Genomic DNA, 18,229 nt, shown 5'->3' with positions numbered 1-18,229 from the left:
CTGTATCTATACTTGATTAATTCTTCTTTCATGATCAATTCAGGTCTCACCTTCCTTCTGCAGCTCTCAATCATTTGGGAGATAGGAGTGAAGACCTAACTGGCCTAAGAAATTATTTCTAATTCTTATTTAAGACAAGGCTAGATCCCTAATGTCAGGGTGATGTTGGATTCATAAAATGAGTTTGGAAGTATTCCCACCTCTTCAGTTTTCTTCGAAAAGTCTGAGAAACTAAAGTAGACATCCAGATGGCCAACAGGCACATGAAAAGATGCTCAATGTCGCTCCTCAAGGGAAATACAAATTAAAACCACACTCAGATATCACCTCATGCCAGTCAGAGTGGTCAAAATGAACAAATCAGGAGACTAAGATGCTGGAGAGGATGTGGAGAAACGGGAACCCTCTTGCACTGTTGGTGGGAATGCAAATTGGTGCAGCCACTCTGGAAAACAGTGTGGAGGTTCCTCAAAAAATTAAAAATAGACCTACCCTATGACCCAGCAGTAGCACTGCTAGGAATTTACCCAAGGGATACAGGAGTACTGATGCATAGGGCCACTTGTACCCCAATGTTTATAGCAGCACTCTCAACAATAGCCAAATTATGGAAAGAGCCTAAATGTCCATCAACTGATGAATGGATAAAGAAATTGTGGTTTATATACACAATGGAGTACTACGTGGCAATGAGAAAGAATGAAATATGGCCCTTTGTAGCAACGTGGATGGAACTGGAGAGTGTGATGCTAAGTGAAATAAGCCATACAGAGAAAGACAGATACTGTATGTTTTCACTCTTATGTGGATCCTGAGAAACTTAACAGAAACCCATGGGGGAGGGGAAGGAAAAAAAAAGAGGTTAGAGTGGGAGAGAGCCAAAGCATAAGAGACTCTTAAAAACTGAGAACAGACTGAGGGTTGATGGGGGGTGGGAGGGAGAGGAAGGTGGGTGATGGGTATTGAGGAGGGCACCTTTTGGGATGAACACTGGGTGTTGTATGGAAACCAATTTGACAATAAATTTCATATATTGAAAAAAAAAGAAAAAAGAAAAGTCTGAGAAAGACTGGCATTAATTCTTTAAATGTTTGGTAGGATTCACCAGTAAAGCCATCTGCTCCTGGAGCCATCTGCTTTTGGACTTTTCTGTGTTGGGAGGTGTTTGATTATTGGTTCAATCTCTTATTTGTTTTTGGTCTATTTAGATTTTCTATTTTTTTCTGATTCAGTCTTGGTAGATTATATGTTTCTAGGAATTTGTCCATTTCTTTTAACTGAATTAGTTTGCTGCCATAAAATTGTTCATAGTAGTCCCTTATCATCCTTTGTATTTCTGTGGTATCAGGTATGGTATTTCCTATGATTTTATTTGAGTATAATCTCTTTTTTTCTTAGTTTAGTTGGATGCTTGTCAATTTTGTTTATCTTTTTTGAAAAACCAATTCTTAATTTCTTTGATCTTTTCTATTTTTCTAGTCTCTATTTCATTTATTTCTACTCTGATCTTTATTTCCTTCCTTCTACTAATTTTGGGCTTAGTTTTTCCTTCTTTTTCAAGTTCCTTGTTGTGTAAAGTTGTTTAAGATCTTTCCATTTTTTTTAATATACACATGTATCACTATAAACTTACCTGTCAAAACTGCTTTTCCAGTATCCCAGAGGTTTAGACATCCTGTGTTTCCATTTTCATTTGTTTCAAGATTTTTTTTTTTAATTTCTCTTTGGTTTCCCCTTTGACCTACTGGTTGGTCCGGAGTATGTTGTTTATTTTCCAAATGCTTGTAAATTTGCCAGCGTTCCTCTTGTTGATTTCTAGTTTCAAACTATTGTGTTTGAGAAAGATACTTGGTATGATTCTAATCTTAAATTTGCTAAGACTTGTTTTGTGGCCTATCATATGCTCTGTCCTGGGGAATGTTCCATGTACACTTGAAAAGAATGTGTATTCTGTTGCTGTTGGATGGAATATTCAAAGCCTTAGCTTATCACAGGGCTCAGTTTCTGTACAAACAACCCCCCCTAGGGGTTTGCCCACTTCTAAGCCAAGTCAGTTTTAATATACTTCTCATGAAAACAGCTTCTTCAGATTTTCTTGCAGTCTTTCTCTTTATGGGGTTCATATACAGCCCACAGGGTCAGAAGGAAGTAAGAAACCAGGCTGTTCTTTCCATCTTAAAGCTCCCCAGCCCCTCCACCAGCTACTTCACAGACATCTCTGTCTTCTGTCATCTAGGTATACATGCCCCAAAGAAAATCAGTACCTCTGAAGACTCATTTGTTTTCCTAAAAAGGCCAGGCATGTATGATCCAACTTGAAAAAGAATGCCCATGGTACTCATAATATTTATGTTTTTGCAGAATATTTAAGTTTTTTTTTTCAACGTTTTTTATTTATTTTGGGGACAGAGAGAGACAGAGCATGAACGGGGGAGGGGCAGAGAGAGAGGGAGACACAGATCGGAAACAGGCTCCAGGCTCTGAGCCATCAGCCCAGAGCCTGACGCAGGGCTCGAACTCACGGACCGCGAGATTGTGACCTGGCTGAAGTCGTGATCTGGCTGAAGTCGGACGCTTAACCAACTGCGCCACCCAGGCGCCCCTAAGTTTTAAGGAAATATAAAGCGTTATATTTTGTCATTCAATTGGAAATTTGAACATACATGGGGTGTGTGATTTGTTTTTTTTTTTTCATTTGTTTCTATCTCTCTTTTTCTTTCCCCATTTAGGACCCACCCACATTCTGCTAAGTGTCACTATATCAAGAATTACTAATAGGAGGGTAACATAAAATCTTTATATCTGAAAACTAAATAGTGCATTTTGCTTATTATATTTTTAAAGATAGAAGTATCCAAGTTTGAAGCTTTGGAAGAAGTTAGTGCTGAGTTGAAGCTCAAACAATTGCTCTGGGATTCTTTATCTGAATGGGATCAACTCCAACAAGAATGGTTAAAGGTAAAACACACACACACACCACACACACACACACACACACACACACACACACACACACACCAAAAAAACCCTCTCAATCCTGAAATCATTTATTAATTAAATTTAAAATCCTAATAATATGAATTATGATTTTTAACAATCTAGAGTAGTCTTAATTAAGTAAAATATACAATGTTATAATTTTATGAGAATCATGATCAGCTCTCCAGTGAAATGTACAAAGGTCTTTCTGTCACTGTATACCACAGAGCAGAATGCATTCTTGTAAGGTAGGCTTCCTGAGTCCTCCATTTAAGAAGGCTAAATGAAGGAAGCATCAAAAGACCTCACTGCATGAAGCTTAACTGCTTTGTGGCTTCTGAATACAGTGTTGTCATGATACACTCTACCAAAGTGTTCTTGAGGATTGTAGAATTTTATTTGTGATCTACACACTTTAGATTTCTGTTAGTTTAGGTTTCTGTTCTTCTTTTGACAACAAAGGAAACCATTTTGTTCACTGTGATGGAATAGAATCAGAGTAATGAGTTCCAAGCTCAACAGTAAATTACTTTAATTAGGGGACCAAGGACCAACAGCCACCATAGAATTTGGTTTCTAGGGTCTACCAAAAATTCAAATCTTGATAAGGGTCAGCCCTCTAGAAGGGAGAATAGATGACCATCTATTCTTTTACATGTGATATAGACATGTTAGAAATACCATCAACTTTACAAATATTGTTTTTACACTTGCTCATTCAGCCTACTTGCGCTGATACCTATAATTAGAAGTCACATGTGTGTGTTAAACACCAGTGACACAGAAAATGTTTGCCAGACAGCGTTCTAAGTGCTGGGTATACCAGTAGAGAATAAAAAGGACAGAGTCCAAACCTTCACAGAACTTATCTTTTGGTGAGGAAAACAGAAAACAAACAGATATATGCTACAATATCAAAGATTTTAAGTGTTCCTGTATAACTCCTTTATCACTTATCTCAGAGGTAGAAAATGTTCCTGAGGAGTAAAGAAAAAGCTTGAGAGTTTTCTCATTACCACCATACTTTAGAACAGAAACTTCAAAAATGGGATGATTTCATCAGAGGAAACACACAAAAAAACCCATTAGGGGACAGAAAGGAAGTATTGAACCTAGAAAGAAAAAAAGAAAAGGAAGGTTTATAAATACATATAACATACTAGTTTCAAATGTATAATCTGTATATATTGTGAAATGATCACTACAGTAAGTGTAGTTACCATCTATTGCCATATATAATTTTGGCAATTTTTTCCATATGATGAGAACTTTTAAGATCTCTTAGCAACTTTCAAATATGTAATATAGTATTGTTAACTATAGTCACCATGCTCCACATTAAATCTCCGTGACTTATCTATTTTATAACTAGAAGTTTATATCTTCTTACTCCTTCACCCATTTCACCTACACCCACCTCTACCTCTGGCAACCACCAATCGGTTCTCTATATATGTTTCTTTTCATTTAATTTTGTTTTGTTTCAGATTGCACATGTATGTTAGATCATACAGTATTTGTCTCTCTGTTTATATAACTGAGAAGTATATTTATAGATACATGTATATATTGGGGTACATGTTTTAATCATATATATTAACAGTGTACATAATCAAATAATAGAAGACTACTGGGTGAGAAATTTCTACTTAGTAGCTAGTTGTCTTTTTACAAGAGTTAGCTCTCGGGAATAAATTACAGGGATTGTAATACTGCATTTGATGATGTGGGAGACAAGAACATGAAAGGAATAAATAAGCGAGGCCTGATACACTATTGGCAATCTTAATAAGTAAAACCATTTCCAAAAGTATAGAGTTAACTTGGATTAACAATTTACCTACTGGAAAATCTGAGTAAAGTAAAAAATTTTACTGTTTCAAAGTTGCCCTTATCATATGTCTTAACTTTTTTTTCCTTCTAATTTTTATAGTCCAAATTTGACGGCCTGGATCCAGAAGTCCTAAATAGTCAAGTTTCTAAATATGCCAAATTTGTGACTCAATTGGAAAAAGGCTTGCCACCCAACAGTGTAGTTCCTCAGCTAAAATGTAAGGTGGAAAAAATGAAAGAAAAGGTAAGTTTGGTAGAAATTATTTCAAAAACTCCAGGTCAGTCCATTCATTACTACCTGATGCTAATGAGACCAAAGTCCAGAATTCTCCCCTGTTTAAATTAGCTTAGCAGAGAGAAAAGAAAGAACAGACCAATTCAATTTTTTCAGAGACAGACCGCATCCTTATCTTCAATTGGCCAAATCATGAATTGAATACCTTGGTTCAGGGGGGGCATTCAGAGTAAGAGCTTCCCCCCCCCCGCCCCCCTCCCCCATCCCTTGTGTTAGGGATCTTAGTGCAGGAGGGGATGGGAAGATGCTGACCCACTCAGCCCTTAGACAGCCAGATGAGGCTAGTGCAGTCTTGTCCATTTGTACCACCGGGCCAAACACACATGCCATTTTCTAGACATGCCACGATGTGAGGGTTGAGAAGCCTAGCAGTGGGTTTGTGAAGCTGGCTCTTTGAAGCCTAATGCTGCTAAGCGAGTACTTGAAATGGGAAAGAAAGGGAGTATGATTTTATCCTTTTAAGCAGTTTTAGATTTTTAAAAAAAAGATGAAAGGACTAAAAGAAGAGTAAGCAAAACTTCAGGCACAACAAGAAGCAGTTTTTCCCCAAGAAGAGTGTTTTTGCAGTTTTTCCCTCTTTCACTTTACAGTATGTAGTAAAAACGCTTTTCCAAAGTTACTTACGTCAGCCTCTTTGTTCTCCATTGCCCTTCGTGTGGTTATAACGTACAATTGTAAACAAATCTATTTGTCACAGTCTTTGTTCCATTTTGCATTTCTTCAAAGGTCTAGTGGATTTTTTTTTAACTTGTATATAATAAAAGTCACTTTTTGTGGTATATAGTTCTGTGGGTTTTTACAAGTGGGTAAAATCATGTACCCAACACAACAGGACTCTACAGAATCATTCCATTACCCCCCAATTTCCCATCTGATGTTCTTTGTCATCAGCCCCTCCTTCCATCCCAGCCTTAGGCAACCACTGACCTGTTTTCTGTCCCTAAAGTTCTTCATTTTATAAATGGAATTTTAAAAGGAATGATACAATATACAGCCTTTTGGGTCTGTCAGTGTTCACTTCGAAAAATGCATTTAAAATGCATCTAGGTACTTATCTTCAGAATATGTAACACACTCTTATAATTCAAAAATAAAAGGAGAAATAACCCTTTAAAATAGGCAAAGGATTTGAATAGACAGGTCCCTGAAGAAGATATATGAAAAGATGCTGAATATCATTAGCCATCAGGGAAATGCAAATCAAAGGTACAATGAGATACCAGTCCATACCCACTAGAATAGCTGTCATCGAAAGGATAGATTATATAATAAGTGTTGGTGAGGATCTGGAGCAATTCGAACCCTTACATGTTGCTGGTGGAATTAGAAACTGGTACCGCTTCTTTGGAAAACAGTTTGGCAGTTTCTCAAAAGTAATTCCATTTCTAAGCATGTATCTAAGAGAATTGAAAACATATATTTACACAAACATGTGCACGTGAATGTTCTTAGAGGCATTATTCATCACAGCTAAAAGTGAGAATAACGCAAATGTCTTCAACTAATGATTCAATCAACAAAATGTAATATATCCATACAATGGAATGTTATTCAGTAATAAAAAGGAATGAAGTACTGATACCTGCTACAGTATAGGTGACCCTGAAAACATTGTACTAAGTGAAAAAAGCCAGTCACAAAAAGACTACATAGCATATGGTGTCATAGATAGGAAATGTTCAGAATAGAGAAATCCATAGATAAGAGAAAGTAGATTCGTGGTTACTGGGCACTGTGGAGAAGCAGAAGTGGGTGGTGAGAGTTAATGGGTATGGGGTTTCCTTTTGGGGTGATAAGATAGTGATAGGTAGTTAATAGTGGTAGTTCTAAAATTAGATAGTGGTGATAGCGGTACAATCTCTGTGAATTAGAATATCTAAAAAAAGGATTCTTTCATGTTGTTACGTGAATCAACAGTTTATTTTTATTGCTGAGTAGTATTATTGCCATCGGTTTATCTATTCACCCATTGAAAGACATGTGGGTTATGACCAGTTTTAAAGCGATTATGAATAAGCTACTATACACAGTGATGTATAGCTTTTTGAGTGGACATGAGGTTTTGCTTCAGTGGGGTAGATAACTAGGAGTGAGATTACTAGGTGGCATGGTAAGTATGTGCATGTATATGTTTATAAGAAATTCCCCCAGTTGTATTTCAAAGGTAACGATTTGCCTTCCCACAAGCAGCGTGTGAGAATTCTAGCTGTTCCTCAGCCTCCCAGCACTTGTTCTCATTGGGGAGGGCTTTGTGTGGTGTGGCTTGGTTTTCATTTTAGTCACTCCGGTAAATGTATAGAATAGCTCACAGTGGTCACCCTGCATTTTGCTAGTGACTAATGATGTGGAGCATCTTTTTTTTAATGCTTCTCCTCCATCCTTTTATCTTCCTTGCTGAAATATCTGTTTGGCTCTTTGCCCAATTTTTAATTTAGTTGCTTGTTTTGTTATTACTGTGTTTTAAGAGCTCTTTACCTAATCTGGATCAAAGTCCTTTTTCAAATATGTAACTTGAAAATATTTTTTCCCACTCAGCAGCTTGTCTCTTTAGTCCCTTGCCAGTGACTTTCACTTGATCTTAGCCAAAAGGCCGAGAAGCGATGCCAGTGACTTTCAGAGCACAGACTGTGTTAACCCGAATAAAATTCAATTTATATGTTTTGCTTTTACGGATTATCTTTTTAGTATAGTACCTAAAAATGTTTTGCCAAACTTAAGGGTCACACAGATTTTCTCCTGTATTTTCCTCTAGAAGTTTTGTAGTTTTATGCTTTTTTTTACATTAAAGTTTATGATTTATTTTGAGTTATATTGCATAAAATATGACATATATGTCAAGGTTTACATTCTTTATATATCGATATCCATTTGATCCAGGACCATTATTTGAAAAGACCATCCTTTCTCCATTGAACCGTCCTTGCACCTTTGCGAAAAGTCAGCTGGCAATATTTTTTAGTCTGTTTCTGGGTTCCATTCTGTTTTGTTGTTCTGAGTCTATTCTTTCTCTGGTACTACACTGTCTTGATGACTATACTTAGTAAGTCTTGAAATCAGGTAGGCATAAGTCCTCCAAATTTGTTCTTTTTTCATAACTGTTTTGTCTATTCTATTTCCTTTACCTTTCCATATAAATCTTAGAATTAGGTTGTTGATATGTATAAAAAATTGTTGGCAAGTTTTGAAGGATTGTGTTGAATCTATAGATCAATTTGAAGAGAACTGACTTCTTAACCAGAGTGAATTTTCCAGTCTATTACCAGCGTATCTCTTCATTTAGTTAAGTCTTCTTTTATTTTTTTCATTGAAGTTTTGTAGTTTCAATACATAGATTCTGCATGTATTTTATTAGATTTATAACTAAGTATGAATGTTATCCTGAATAATATTGTTTTTAATTTCAAATTTCAATTGTTCATTGCTGCTATATAGGAATACTATTGACCTTTGTATACTGATCTTATATCCTGTGAACTTACTAAATTCACTTTTTAATTTTAGGAGATTTTTGTACATTAAAATGAATTGGGAAGTGTGTCTTCCTCTTCTGTTTTCTGGAGGAGATGATGTAGAATTAACATTATTTCTTCTTTAAATTTTTAGCACAATTCACCAGGGAAGCCATTGCAGCATTAAATTTTCTTTATTGAGAGGATTTGAACTAGAAATTGAATTCCTTGATACATATTGAATTATTTGGGTTATCTTTTTTTTCTTGAGGAGTTTTATAGTGTATTTTTGTATATATAGACATAGAGTTGATCATGGTATTTCTTTATTATCCTTTAAAAGTATGTGGGATCAGAAGTGATGTCTTTTTCATTGTTGATGTTGGTCATTTGTATCTTCTATATAGATTTGTCTGTTCTCTGTCTGCTTATCTATCTGTCTGCCAACTAATCCATCCATTCATTCAGTTGTTTATTTGTGTCAATATGAACTTGTGGATATATATTTTATTAGATTATAATAAATATAATAATATAATAAATATATAATGCAATACTACATTATTTATTGTTTGCTTAAATCATTACCACTTTGGCCATCAAGATTCTCTCAGTTGATTTCTGTGTCCCTTTGGTGTACCCCATCATTTTCATTTTTTTTTTTGTACTTTTACCTTTACATGTACTGTAAGCATGATATATTGCTGCTAATTTATTTTATATCATCATCTTTCAGGACAATAAAAATAGGAAACAAAATGAAATTTATTTTGCCTCTATTCCACTTCCAGTGTTCTTCATTTCTTTGTATGGATCTAAGATTCTGATTCATAGCATATTCATTCTGCCTGAAGAACTTCCTTTAATATTTCTTATTGAGTAGGTATGCTAACAATGCATTCCCTAAATTTCCATTTTGAAAAAGTCTTTATCCTTTATTTTGAATGATAATTTAACTGGATATATAATTCTAAGTCAACAGGTTTTGTTTTTTCTTTCAGCAATTTAAAAGTGTCCTTTCATTGCTTTCTTGCTTGCATGGTTTCTGACAAGAAATCTGCTCTAGTTCTTCTCCCCGTTCTTCTGTAGATAATATGTATTTTTTGGTTGGACTGCCTTCAAGATGATCTCGTTTTCTTAGTTTTTGTCAGTATATAATGTGATATGCCCAGGTATGTGTTGTTGTCATTGTTTACAGTTTGCATTTATCCTGCTTAGCATTCTCTGAGTTTCTTGGATCTGTGGTTTGGTGTCTGTCTTTAATTTTGGAAAAAAAAAAAATGCGGCCATTATTTTTTCTTTGGGATTTCTATTGCATATTTTAGACCACTTGATTGCTGTGCTATAGCTCTTGGATGTTCTGTTCTGTTCTGTGGTTTTGGTTTTTGTTTTTGGTTGCTTGGGTTTCTTTTGTTTTCACTATTTTTTCTCATGTGCCAGTTTGGGGAATTTCTACTCACTTATCTTCCAGTTCACTGATTCCTTGGCTGTGTCAAGCTCAACAAAGGCATTCTTTGTCTCTCTTGCTGCCTGTTTCAATTCTAACATTTATTTAATTTGTAATTATAGCTTCACCCTTCCTATTGACATTTCCCATCTGATCTTGTATGTTGCCTACTTTTTCCATTAGAGCCATTAACATATTAAGTACAGTTATTTTGAATTCTCTATTAATTTCAACATTGTATGTATTCTATCTTTGTATTTCCTTTGTGTCTTAAATGTATGTTTATCTTCACTTTTTATACAGTTCTTACATTTTTTATTGAAAGGCAAACATATGGTACAGTAGATACTAGAGTAAATAATTTTTATGTCTTTCCTTCTACTTGGCTTTTTGTATGGCATGCTATCTTAAATATAGTAAGGAGTTGGGCTGGATTTGAGGTTTGTTGTTACTATGGTTACCCTTAGTCTATTACAGCCTTCAAATTATTCTTTTGATAACTTGTGTTTATGGTTTGCCAAAGATTATTTTTTCAACTTTTGTTTCTCTGTGACCTTGGGTCCTCCCTTTTTATTGTCCCCAGAGAAAGTCTGTATTTTACAGCTAACCAGTCTGTATTGTACTGTTATTTTTATTCAATATTTGTTAGCCTGTTGGGAAAGATGAGGAGGGGCATTCCCTCATGTGCTGATTAAGCCTCTATCTTAGCAAGGCACTAAGTCCCTTGTGCTTAGACTTCTGACCTTCACAGGTGTTCCTGCCCCTTCTCTAGCTGTAGTAATGAGCCTAGAATGCATTTCTTTCTATTCCCCATGAGTAGAGCTTTTATTTTTCCAGTTCTGTTTCTCCAGTTATATACAGAAATCTACAATGGGTTATTACCAGTGTTTAAAATGACAGTGTTTGTTGCTCACTTCCCTGACATTAAGTCTTTTGTTCCATAAAGAAACTAGGAGAAATGGGTTGGTTAGAGTTATAATAGTAGCTGTTATTTTCCTTCCCCAGCCAGTACCATCAGGTAGGCTTTCTTAGGATTCTCCCCACTCTTCCCTGTGAACACCTCTATATTTGTAGCCCCCAGGGACTTCACACTCTCATGCTACCCTACGCTCACTCTTTTAGCAATTTATTTGTAAAATTTAGCTGAATCTTCTTACTAGCTTAAATGGCAACCCAAGGCATCTGTCCTTGGTAAGCAAATTATCAGGTGCTGTTTTTTTTGCTGTAGAGAAACCAGTCTCTCCCCAAATTTGAGTTTGTTGGTTGCCCTGCAACCTTAATTTTTTGGTGGGCTTGATAGAAGTCATTAATTTTTCATTTGTCCAGATATTTCTTTTTGTAAGAGTGTAAGTAGTGTTCATTCCAATTCTCTACATTCCTGAATTAAAACCAGAAGCCTTGAACTATGTTTTTAAGATAAAAAGCAAGGTGCCTTTGAGAGTGTTTGCTTTCCAGCTTCCAGTTATCATTGACTTGAGGAATCCAACTTTGAAGCCAAGACATTGGGCAGCTATTGAACAAACAGTTGACGCCACCCTAGTGGACCTTGACATTCCATTAACCTTGGAGAAGCTCTCTGAGTTGCATGTTTTCGATTTTGGCCAAGAAATCCAGGACATTTCTGGACAGGCTTCTGGAGAAGCTGCCTTAGAAATAATTCTTAAAAAGGTAACCTGAAAAATATATATTCTCAAGATCAGGGAATATAAAGGTTTTCATATTCGGCATGAAGATCACCAACTTTTGATTCATCTAGATGGATTTTTCAACTCTGCAGCTTTCACCCTCTCATTATCAGCCATCTTTCTGTTCTTTCCCTACATTTATTATCATTATCATTATCATCAGCACTTTTATCAATATCCTCTTTCCACTTAGCTTCAAGCCCAATAGGAACTTGTTAACAACGAAGTTTGAAATTGGCATGCTTATTTAAAAAACCACATACCAAGGAAGATCTTTTATAGCAAAATACATTATCTTTCAACCTACTAAAAAAAAAAAAAAACTGTGAAATGCTACAAAAGACATTGAAGAAACTTCCCTACTTAGGCTACTTACCTCCTTATCCTAAAAATACACACATACCTACAAATCACCTGTGTAAAAAAATATTTTCCTTATAGTTTTTTGATATTTCCCTTATATTAAAGCATAAAGTGGTAAGGATACACATTAAGGTATCACAAGTTATTCTTAGGTATTAATGTTTGTCAATAAAATTTAGCTTATCAGTATGCTTTAACCAAGAAGAAAATATTGAGTTTTAAAGGCAGTCAGGAGGAGAATGGGATAATTATGGATTTTTCACTTATTTCTTTTTTTTATTAAATATATTTATTGTTATATTGGTTTCATACAACACCCAGTGCTCATCCCAACAGGTGCCCTCCTCAATGCCCATCTTCATTTATTTCATTCTACATACATTTATTGAGCTCTTAAACACAAATGAATTTAGGTATTCTAAGATTTGAATTATTTCTAAGGTGGAAGATTCTTGGAAAACAACTGAATTTGTCGTTCTCCCTCACCGTGACTCCAAAGATGTGTTTATCCTGGGCGGCACAGATGACATACAGGTGGGTAACTGAGTTATTGAAAACCTGTGGTAAAGATTTTTTAAGTCAGACCTACCCCTGAATCTTCTGTAGGAGGTTATGATGGAGAAATGAAATATGAGAGTTACTAAATAAGAAAAAATCTATTTGGAAAGGCAAAATATGAATATGAATAAATGACATGAATGCTTGTACATGAAGTATTTAGCAAAGCAATAAATATGGCATATATATATATGTTGTGTGTGTGTGTGTGTGTGTGTGTGTGAATTATGATCCTGCAGTTAACTGTTGAGGAATTTAGAAAAGCCAGAGATAATTTATGGCTGAAGTGATCAGAGAACCCTTCCTAGACCAGCCAAGACATGCTGGACTTGAAGGAGTAAATGGGATTTGACAGACACAGATGAGAATGAAGGGCATTTCAAACCATTTAAATGAGGCAAAAAACAAAACAAAACATGAACAAGCATTTCAGATTCATAGCACACTAGGAAACTAGGTTCACTTGAATTTTTTTGAGATGGGAAATAGATGACCATACTCTATGAATAACAAAAGAAAATAAATCTAATCCATGTTTTTGGAATATTCTTCGTGACTTAAAATCCAAGGGCACCTTTGTTTAACCAAAGGATCTGTGTCTTATGGCCTAAATATAAAAAGCAAAGCCCTGGCCCATTAGGGTGTACCCAGGTCAGAACTAGGGATGCAATGGCTTTGCTGGGTGTAGGTTGGAAGAGTAAGGCCAGATGTCACTCTGGGCAGTGGATGGCAGAGCAGACCCAAGATGAAAATCAGGCAGGATGAGGTGCTAGGTGCTAGGTGCAAGTGGTGCTAGGTGGTGGCACTTCTGTTCTCAAGAAATTCACAACTTAAATAGAGCAATTAAAATCCTTTAGATTCACAGACACATTTTTTGAATGCACATGTCTTGTGAGGGTTGCTGTAGTGTAAGGTGGGGGGAAGTAGGGGAAGAAGGTAGAGGGAACACTGTTCGTAGTCATTCTGAGCTTCATGTGAATGAGTTCAGTTTCCCTCTTCCTCAAGATAATTGAGAGAAAGTGATGTTTCATTGGTAGAGGAGACAGCTAATTTTGCAAGTTTTGAGTACTTTGAGAAATAAAAGCCTGCATGACCAAATGGTATAAAGAAGATACCAGATACCTAAAAGTAGGGGAAGTGAGGAAAAGAGTATTGAGCCAAACAGAAACATGTGCCATTAATAATTACAGAAACAGCTAAGATTTGGCAATCAAAAGTTCTCTTCTCGGTGACTTTTGAGAGAATATCATGATAAAGTGGATAAGGAAGGGAAGTGGGTGGGTAGGAAACAGTAGGTGGTACTAAGCTATTTATTCAAAAAGCTTCTAAGTGGAATCTTGGGATTAAATATCTGTATTATCATTGAGAGCACAAACACATGATGTTGCATGTTTTCGTCTTTCTTTAAAGGTCCTTCTTGATGACAGCACCATCAACATTGCAACCATTGCCTCATCACGTTACGTTGGTCCACTGAAAACTCGAGTGGATGACTGGCAGAAACAACTTGCTTTATTTAATCAAACACTGGTAAGTGAGGACAATTTCAATTCATGCACTCAGAAAATTGGAGAGCCACAGAACCTTAGAAGTCATTTCAATCATTTAAATATTATGTAGTTTAGATACAAGATTTAATTGTCAATATTTTATTATGTTCAGAATGTAAGGAAAATGCCAATATCCTAAGCTCTTCTTTGTATGATTATGCCATCTCCTTGTATTAGTTATTTTTGCCATGAAACAGAATACCACAAACTTGGTGGTATAAAACAGTGTACATTTATTAGCCCACAGTTTCTGTGGGTCAGGAGTTCAGATGTGGCTTAAACCGGGTCTCCTACTTAGGGTCTCAAAGGTTCAGTCAAGATGTGGGCCAGGACTCCATTCACATCAGAAGTTCAGCTCAGGGAGGGTTCCCTTCCAAGCTCACTCAGGTTGTTAGCAGAAATCATTTCTTTGCAACTCTGGGACTATGGGCTTCAGTTTCTTGCTGGCTGTTAGCTGGAAGTCATCCTCAGCTCCTATATGTTCCCCACATTTTTTGTTTATTTGTAAGTCTATAGCTTCAGTGAAACAAAAACTGACAGTGTGGTATGAAGTTTACATTTAAAGTTTTCACAGCAACCTACCACATGCCTGAAAAGACCTTACAATGGAGTCTAGATGCCGGTCTAGATGGTGTCAAGTACTGATGGGTATCATGATTCAAGATAGCATTTTGGGTATTAGTTAAATCTTAAGATTAAAAAAATTGTGTGTGTGTGTGTGTGTGTGTGTGTGTGTGTGTGTGTGTGTGTGTGTGTGTGTTTTAAAGTGACCACTGCCCCAGTCAAAAGACCTGGGCTTTTGAAATCATTCAGCTCTTAAAATGACTCAATAAGCATGTGTTGTCACATGTGAGAACACAGCTTGACGGAATCCTGCCACCAATGGTTTCAGAATTCAAAGTTCAAAAAAACAGAGAGGCTCCAGGAGTTTTTCACTCTAAGAACATGAGCCCATGTGTTTCCCTACTCTCATTCCCCATGTACCACCCTCTTCCCCTCCCTAAGTACTTCAGCTAGTGGCTTGGATGGACAAGCTGATACTTATAACCTAAATGATTGGAAAGAAAGGGTCTTCGTGTCAATTTGAAGACTTAGCACCTCTAAGACAGAGCAATCTGCCTATGCATATACTCCAATAAAAGATTTTTCCCTCCTCAACCAGTTTCCATCCCAAAATGTCAGGGGGCTTTGGTCACTTATTAACTGGCTTAGACCTTTTCTGGCAACAGAATTAAGCTCAGGCAGGGAGCACCTTGGTTTATAAGCTGCAGGCATTCACAGATTTTTAAACAGCTTCTCACAGTGCTGCAGCAACTTCACATTTATTGGAAAAACATGCACTGTTGCTTGAAGTCTCCTTGGTACCCTTCCTTGTGGTACACCCTTCCCTTTTATTTTATTCTACTTCAGATTATCCCACAGTGAAACAAAGAACCCATTTATACTGATCTTTGTTCCCATCCAATCTGTCTCTTAGACTAAAGATTTTTAGCTTGATTTAATTATGTTTAAGCTTCTATATATTCTAATATGAAAAGTTATCTGTGAAATAATACACTAAGTAGGAAATGATAATTTGTTCCAATTTTGATTCATAGAGATCTTTTTCAGGAATCCACCCTCTTGGATGAACACTTTACAATCTGACCCCTGTTTGGCTTCTACTGATGGCTGAGCCAAGCCAGAATTAACTGTGTAGAAAGTATGAGACCTGCGATAAATCAGGGAGTGGTTGTGACACTAGGCTTTAGGCACAACCCCCAAATCTGGAGTGAGAAGTGAGAAACTCTTTCACAGATGTTGGGCCTATGCATGCAATGGCAGGAGGCATAGGAGACCGTGAGATCTACAGCCCCAACACTGCAGTTCTGGTTTCTTTGATTAACCATGCTTCTCCAAGGGGAGAAGCAATGGGTGATTTTCTTCTTCCTCCAGTCCTCTGGGTTTGCCACATGCTCTGTCACAAGCAGATTTTACTCTTTTGATTGAAGAAAATAAATCCTGTTTCTTTTTTAAAAAGGAAGAGAGGGAAGAATATAGAGACAATTGAGGCAAAAATAAAAAACACCTTTTTTCGGAGAGCCTTGTCTGTATTTGGAAATAGTCACTTAATAACACTTCCCAACCCTTCATATTTCTTTTAGCATCTTGCTTCCCCTGAGACTGTGTGCTCTAAGCATTTTAATCCTCTTTCTCTGGGTCCCTTCTGATTGCCATACAGTAGATTCCTTATAACTCTACTCAGTAGAAGAGGGGTAGAAATTAGGCTGCAGTGAGTCTTGGACCTTTTAAGGAGGTTCCATCTCAAAGAAACTGTGTGAAGCTCCCCCAGTGAAAGATATAGTGAGTCCCCATGTAATTATTTTTAATGTAACTGTGTTTTTAAATTTTTTTTTCAACGTTTTTATTTATTTATGGGACAGACAGAGACAGAGCATGAACGGGGGAGGGGCAGAGAGAGAGGGAGACACAGAATCGGAAACAGGCTCCAGGCTCCGAGCCATCAGCCCAGAGCCTGACGCGGGGCTCGAACTCACGGACCGTGAGATCGTGACCTGGCTGAAGTCGGACGCTTAACCGACTGCGCCACCCAGGCGCCCCAAATGTAACTGTGTTTTTAATTCAGGATTAAAAATTGATAATGCTCATATTTTTCTCCTAGGAAGAGTGGCTGAACTGTCAGCGAAACTGGCTCTACCTAGAAAGTATTTTTAATGCTCCAGATATTCAGAGGCAATTGCCTGCCGAGGCTAAGATGTTCCTTCAAGTGGATAAGTCATGGAAGGAAATCATGAGGAAGGTGAACCGGTTGCCTAATGCTCTTCGAGCCGCTACTCAACCAGGTATGAAACACAATTTCAAAAACACACAAAAAGACTTTACAGGCATCTAAACTGTTTAACACCTATAAGGTTCTAACAATATGTGGTACACTCAATCCTTGATTCTTGTCAGTATTAGTGACCAGGAATATTTGATACTCTTATTGAACGATGTGAATTGAACACTGTTGTTGTTGTTTTTGTTGTCATTGTTGTTATCATTGTTATTATTACCTCTCAGCTTAGTTCATAGTTTTGGCACCCAAGAATCTGATTTTTTTCTTTTGCTGCTTTTATAATTTGGGGATGCTGCCACAGAGTATCAATGATGCTTACATGTCACAATTTGACTACAAGACATATTCACATTCCGTTGACCCATTCTGCTAAAGCTCTCATAGACTTATGACTGGAAAACTTTCCACATCTTATTTTTCATTAATTCATTAAAAATATTTAAAAATTGGGGCACCTGGATGGCTCAGTCAGTTGAGTGTCCAGCTCTTGATTTCGGCTCATTTCTGATCCCAGGGTCATGGGACCAAGTCCGCATCAGGATCCATGCTGAGAATGGAGCCTGCTTAAGATTCCCTCTCTTCCTCTGCCCCTCTGCCCCACTTGTGCTCTCTGCCTCTAAAATATTTAAATATTACCATGAATTATAATTCTAAATCTCGAGATTGAAATGTTTTTTAATAAGGTCTATTTTTGGGGATATGGAATCAAAGCATTAGTGCGTGCACACACATGGTTATTGAACTTTATCAAAGCCTCAGGAGGCTTGCTGGTTGTTCTCCAAATGGCAGCATATGACCTTTCCTGGTGAATACCTCCAGACAGCTTCCCTGTCAAGCAGAGGCAGTCTGCTGGGCTATGTTCTTTGCCCAAAGACTCTTACATAAAACAGAAACAGAAAGGAAAAACTATATGGTGTGATAGAATTGAAAACTTTTAAACTTTGGGTCTCTAAAGATCACCCATGCTCCTTGGCTTTTAGTCACCTTCTAGTCAGCAACTCTCTCCAACCTCTGCTTCTGTCTTCACTTCTCCTCTGTCTCTGACCCTTCTGCCTCCCTCCTACAAGGACCCCTGTCATTACATTGGGCCCACTAGATGATCCAAGATAATCTCCCTTCCCGTGATCACTGGTCACACCTACCAACTTCCTTTTTCCATATAGACTAATGTATTCTCAGGTTGTGGGGATTAGGACATGGCCGTAACTGAGAGACCTTTATTCTTCCTACC

At 37.0% G+C, this 18,229-nt stretch overlaps 1 protein-coding gene across 1 annotated transcript in view; it reads left to right on the top strand.

Annotated features, from left to right (window-relative positions):
- The window catches only part of DNAH6 (dynein axonemal heavy chain 6), a 222,804-nt gene that overhangs the window by 62,540 nt on the left and 142,035 nt on the right, over positions 1-18,229 (top strand). Inside the window, exons 17-22 of the mRNA XM_086700734.1 lie at positions 2,845-2,958; positions 4,913-5,056; positions 11,459-11,671; positions 12,493-12,585; positions 14,020-14,139; positions 16,822-17,002. Of these exons, the coding sequence (XP_086556860.1) occupies positions 2,845-2,958; positions 4,913-5,056; positions 11,459-11,671; positions 12,493-12,585; positions 14,020-14,139; positions 16,822-17,002 (865 nt within the window). The remainder of the gene's footprint in view (positions 1-2,844; positions 2,959-4,912; positions 5,057-11,458; positions 11,672-12,492; positions 12,586-14,019; positions 14,140-16,821; positions 17,003-18,229) is intronic.

The sequence above is a fragment of the Puma concolor genome, chromosome A3, assembly GCF_028749965.1.
Source record: "Puma concolor isolate L17-30 chromosome A3, mPumCon1.1.hap2, whole genome shotgun sequence".
NCBI classification, from domain to species: Eukaryota; Metazoa; Chordata; class Mammalia; order Carnivora; family Felidae; genus Puma; species Puma concolor.
The sequence above is the reverse complement of the archived record's forward strand: the minus strand, read 5'-3'. Positions and strand labels throughout refer to the sequence as shown.